The 6,124-nt window shown below is 47.2% G+C and overlaps 1 protein-coding gene across 1 annotated transcript; it reads right to left on the bottom strand.

The window, feature by feature from the left end:
• Positions 1-896: 896 nt before the first annotated feature.
• LOC114802178 (class A basic helix-loop-helix protein 9) lies at positions 897-1,721 on the bottom strand. The gene has a single exon (XM_029000881.1). It carries the CDS (start codon positions 1,719-1,721, stop codon positions 897-899), a length of 825 nt encoding a protein of 274 aa, XP_028856714.1.
• Positions 1,722-6,124: the final 4,403 nt, after the last annotated feature.

Raw genomic sequence — 6,124 nt, 5'->3', positions numbered from 1 at the left:
GGTGCACATGTGACAGATTTAGATATTGGTATTTTTATCAACATCACTTTATATGACCTTTTTATCAGTAAGGTCCATTTATAATGAAGTGTTACTTAATTCATTACTAAATGTACAAATTAAAGTTACCAAGGTTAGGTTATTTTTAGCAAGTATTATTAAGTGTATTAATAATCTTTCTGTGTATAAGGTCTTCATGTCTCTCATTCAGGTCCTTCTGCACCAGCCAGACCGTAGAGTGCAGGAATTCTAGAGATGAGGGTAATTACCGGATGAAAAGGGGGTATGTGGTGCACACTGCGAACACTCTGTTTTTACACACACACACACACACACACACACACACACACAGTCCAATGTAAGAAAAGCGTCCCCACTGTGAATGTCAAGGCACACTGCAGGCACTTCTAAAAAAAAAAAAAACATTTTGAAATAATTTCAAATTGTTTCTATGAATCTTCGTGTTCCAAATGTCTGTGCAGGTAGAGGCAGGTTTTTTTATTTCATTTTTTATTTGATTATTTCATCAGTTTAACATCAGTTCATATGTACAAATAAAACATCACATGAAAAAAGCTTTAACAGACGACTGACGTTTGAAATGTTTGAAACGTTTTGCACGGAGCAGAACAGCTTTGAGGTTTTCGAGTCGAGTGCTCTGCCGTCCTTCAAGGTGACACTTCTTTCACCGTTCATTCATAAAAGGTTCGATGTTGGACTGCGGCACTCGCTCATGTTGAACCGAACTGGGCGGCTGAAAGCCCTGGTCCAGAAGTGCATCTGAAAAAAATACTCTAAGCCTGACACACAATGTCCTTTTCTAGATAGAAAAAGTCACTTACAGTCATTTCTGTCATTTTTTTTGTGATCATGGTGTCCCCTGTGCCTGGTCATGGTTAGTGCATGCTTAAAGACTGCTGATAGCTGGAGCCCTGCAGGTATCCCAGCTGCCAGGAGAAGGCGGCGGAGGGCGAGTCCACAAAGTTGTCCACGTGGTTCTGGTGACAGGTGGCCTTCACGCTGTACTGGTAGCCCTGGTAGAACTGGTCGCTGGTGGGCACCTCTTCTCGCTGGTGGCCGTACACTCCGTGGCTCATGTACATCTGGGGCTCTGGAGAAAAGTGGCCGTACTGGCCGGAGGTCGGACCCCAGTGGCCAGGCGAGTTGGCAGCTTCGGGGTACAGGTGTGGCTGGACGCCGTAGACGCTGCCGGGGTTCGGCTGCACTGGATGCACTGGATGCCTGGCGTATTTCTCTGGCGAGGGCCGCAGGCTCCGGTCCTTCTCTCGCGCCGGCCTGCCAGGTTTCTCCTGGCCGCGGCTGAGGTCCCCGTCTCGGACACAGAGCGGGTCCGCTGCCGTGGCTGGAGATGGGTGGTTCCGGAGGAAGACGGACAGTGCCGAGATACGGTTGATGGCTCGGCGGAGCGTGGCGATCTTGGACAGGCGCTTGCCGCTGAGGTCGTGGTTGAGGGCCAGACGGAGGGCGTTGAAGGCCTGGTTGTAGTCCAGGATGCGTTTGCGCTCGCGAACGTTGGCCGCCACCCTTCGGGCCTTGGAGCGGACGGGTCGGTTGCGTTTCTTACCAGAACCCTTGCCTGGCAAGGGGGAGGACACCTTCAGAGTCCTGTCGCTCCCACTGCCGTCCTCATCCTGTCCAATAAGGCTGTCCAACTCCTCCTCGGACACCTCCGACTCGGTAGTGCTGGCCAAGCTGCTCATGTTGTCTGCTCCTCTCTCTAGCACACGTTAAAGCAGGACCATGACACAACCCTTCCCCTCGCCTGCTCTCCCTGTGATTATCTCTGTCACGTCCTGACAGGCGCGGGCCGCTTTTAAAGGCTGGATCTCAGCGGGTCACGTGGTACACATGCCTACCAGCAAAGGTGCGCTGTGTGTTTACGAGCGGCCCGGGGGCAATCGCGAGTGAGCATCGCTCGGCCGCTTGGCCACGCCCTCGCAACACGTCGTCTCGTTTTCCACTCGCGATCGATGGCCAGGTTGTCTGGCGATCCGTGGTGCGCTTCTGCAGGAGTGTGCAGCGTGGGGAGGAGTATGAAACGCAGAACATGCCTAAAACAAGAAATGGGTACACAGTGAAATTTTGGGGGGGTTTTAAAACCTGAAAATGACAATTTCATTCATATATGAATAGTGCAGTTCATCACTGTAGCCTAGCGGTTAAGGAAGCGGCCCCGTAATCAGAAGGTTGCCGTTTCGAATCCCGAGCTGCCAAGGTGCCACTGATCAAAGCACCGTCCCCACACACTGCTCCCCGGGCACCTGTCATGGCTGCCCACTGCTCACCAAGGGTGACGGGTTAAAAACAGAGGACACATTTTGTTGTGTCACCGTGTGCTGTGCTGCAGTGTTTCACAATGACAATCACTTCACTTAAAAAAGTAGCTTATTATATACAATATATTATATGCAATAAAACAATGCATTTAAATAGCAGCTTGTAGAGTTTAGAAGTAAGCAGTGGAACAATTTAAACCATGCAGAAAGGATCCAGGACGTCAAGAATAATTGTAAGTTGCAGGTTTATGGTGCTGATTGTAAACATGTCTGGCAGTGTTAATTATACATGTGTGAAGGCCGCTTGGAAAATAGTTATGTGTTGGTTATCTGTGCTGCACAATGCACTCTTTACGTCATGCACATTGACTTCCAGGACTTTTTGAAGATTTCTTTTGTGTCAAGATCAAGATGAATATTCAAGGTGTCGCCCTGGGTGTTCCGGACGGCCGTGGCAAAGTGAAGCTTGATCAGATAAGTGCGTTCTCCCCAATTCGCATTCACACCTCGCCGCCCTGAGGAGGGCTGAAAAAACCCTTATCTACTGTCACACAACCAGCAGATTATCTTCACTGCCGCAATTAGCCCTGTTGCATTAAAACGATTATCCCCTCGCATCGTCCGCAGCGAGTAATTTGGGTGTCTGCGGGGCCATAAATCAGGCCCGGCCGTTCCAGTGGGGCAAGATCAGGCAGCGGCCCGGACTTCAAAGGCAGGAGCACAAGTATTTTACAATTATTACCTGCGATGGCCGCTGCCACAGGTTCCTGGCCCCCTCCTCTCCGCTGCGCGTACCTCAGATCGCAGGCGCTTTTGAACTGAGCGGAACCATTTGTCCAAATTAATAGATTACGACGCGGCCGTAATAATAGGAAACTTTCCCGGTACAATTTAGTGGGAGCACCTCTCCTGCTGCAAGTGCTATTTATCTCTTACAGGCCAGTCGCTTCACAGAAAGTCTTCTGCTGCTTGTCGGCAGGTAAATCCACGCTCATTCCCCCTCCATTCAAAAATTTACTTCAAATTCACAGAATCACGGAAGTTGTCGAATTTGTGCATTCATACAAATATAAATCCAGTCCTCACAGCATTTTTTTCTGATAAAACACTAACTGTAAACTTTGCGACGCAAAATTACCAAACGTAACCTTTGCAACGAGCAAAAATAAATTCATTTGCTGGACCTTCTAATTTTACATTGTAAAGTCCCAGTGACACTTGAAATATCAGATATTTGGGCTTCAAGTGCCATATAGCCATACACCTTCAAAAAGCAACTTATGTCCTTCTTGAAATATCTCAGAAGGCCCTGTCATTACTTTGAAGGATTACTGCTTTTAGGAACAAGCTGGCCTCCCAAAAATGTCCAGATTTACAGCCTCTGTGCATTAGGGCATGGCTTCAAGCATCTCTTGAGAACCGATCCGCGGGTCAAGGGACCGAAAGGCTCTGTCACAGCACCTGTGCACCCACTGTGTGCATGTGAGGGGACGAGCGTGGGTGACGAGACCTCGGCCTGCAGCCGCGCTGCTGATCGTATCAGCCTGATGGGTGGTGGCGCCATATCCTCTGCGCAACGAGCGGCCGTTGAAGCCATTGCTTTCTTCCTGAGTTTTCTTTTACTACTGGCCAACTAAGCAGCTCATTAGGAAGCGGCTTCCTTGAATTACTTCCCTGCAAAAAGCGTTCACCGCATGAAAGCTTTACTGTGCATGAATGTGGAAGGCGGCCATAAATGCAGAATTTTATGATGCAGTCATTTTGCTGCCATTTGAGCTACAGCCACAAAGTCAGGGTCATATATGCATGGGCACAAGTGTGTACGCTTTTCACCGTGTCCACGTTTAAACGCAAATACACCGTACTCAAGCTGAAGTTAACATTAGCTAACGTTATCTTGCTGGCTAACACTAATTACATACCGTGACATGGACTGATGTTGCTTAGTAATCTGAGAATAGTGATGAAAAACCAAGGTCTTACAAATAAAGCAAAAATAGTTAACCCTGAAGTGCATGACAAAGGAACACAATTACGATATCAAACGCTACCACTGTCAGAAATACACGAAGGTTATGGAAACGGGCTTATTTTTTTGGTGATTGAAAGTAATTGAAAGCGGAGTGCAACAGACCACCATATTTTTCCTCCTTTGGCCCTCGCAGTGCCTGCAGCATTGTGCTGTCAGAAGCTGCGGCGTCTGCAGGATTCGGCTGCAGCGCAGATCGATGGCAGGCGGATTTCACCGGTCACATCCTCTCTTTGTTCAGAAGTTCATTAATTTGTTTCAAGCAGCACGGAGGGCGTTGGAACCAAAACCCGCAGGCACTGCGGACCGTTGCTGAATGACCGGACACCATGCAGGGGCAGCAGCTTTATCGAAGTGATCATTTGACAAGCTTGCTTCTAAATCAATAGCGTTTAATCGAGCTGGTCCAGCATCTCTTTGCCAGCTGTCACTGAGTTCAAATGTTGAAATGCTGGAAACGCAGCTCTGCGCAATTAAGCCAGTGCGATCATTACCTACAGACGCGGCTGCTGTCAGATGCCGTCCGGCCCGTACGCCGGAATTATGCCGATTGGGACCGTTGAATCAGCCACCAGTTTTCCTTTTTATAACCAGCTACGTGACATTTAACCAAGGTCCTGTCAGTTCAGGCAGTTGCGCAAGAACTAGCACAATGTGATGAATGGCACAATGGTGTTCTAAATTATATGAAGGAGCAGGAGCAATTAGGCCACACTTTAATGTGAAAATGCTTTGCACCCTGACGCAAGTAGTACTGGCCACACCCATAACAAAAAAGAAGATTAATAATAAATAAATAAAGTGAAGTGATTGTCACATGTGATACACAGCAGCACAGCACACAGTGCACACAGTGAAATTTGTCCTCTGCATTTAACCCATTCGAAATTTGTCCTCTGCATTTAACCCATCACCCTGAGTGAGCAGTGGGCGGCCATGACAGGCGCCCAGGGAGAAGTGTGTGGGGACGGTGCTTTGCTCAGTGGCACCTCAGTGGCACCTTGGCGGATCGGGATTCGAACCAGCAACCTTCTGATTACAGGGCCGCTTCCTTAACCGCTAGGCCACCACTGCCACCACAAGCATGCATGTGAAGGCAGCATAAAAGCTGCAGTTTGAGAAATTAAAGTGTGAAGTTCCATATGGGCATTCACAATGTCGTGCATTTAACTATTCTTTATATTTCACTAGTACCCAGCCACATACAGGGTCTTCTCAAATCTCATCAAAATTAATATTTTACTTGAAAGTTACTAGTCATGGGCAGATGCATCACAACTTTCATTATCTGTAGAATACAGAGATTTTATTTTTGCACTTTTTACAGAGATTTTATTTTTGGATCACTGCTGCATGGATTCTGTTACATACAAACCCTGTACATGTGTGTAAATGACATAAATGAGTAGAAATACCATACATTGCTACTTACTTTGGTTAAATTAAACCATCTGTTGTTCTTTCGTGCTCTCGGGTGACCTTGGTTGTTTTGACTATGAAAACAGTCAAACAGTCAGTTTTTTTTTTAATAGCAGCGAGGTGTTTTCCAGAAGAATATTATAAAAGGCAAATAGGATTCTTAGGTGGTGAAATTACAACACTATCCTTCCTTTTCTTGTTCTGCAATTAGGGCGTAATGTGCAGGTTGGTTAAACACAGGGCCCTCGAATTGTGTCATGGCAGTTCCCTCTCTCTATAATTTGAAATTAGTTGTAGGAGACCATAACTTGTGCATGTTAATCATAGGTTGACTCACTGAAGGCAGTGGGAAAGGGTCGGAATTGTTGGCAAAGATATT

The sequence above is a fragment of the Denticeps clupeoides genome, chromosome 13, assembly GCF_900700375.1.
Source record: "Denticeps clupeoides chromosome 13, fDenClu1.1, whole genome shotgun sequence".
NCBI classification, from domain to species: Eukaryota; Metazoa; Chordata; class Actinopteri; order Clupeiformes; family Denticipitidae; genus Denticeps; species Denticeps clupeoides.
Note: the sequence above shows the minus strand (reverse complement) of the source record. Positions and strands in the feature narration are given on the sequence as shown.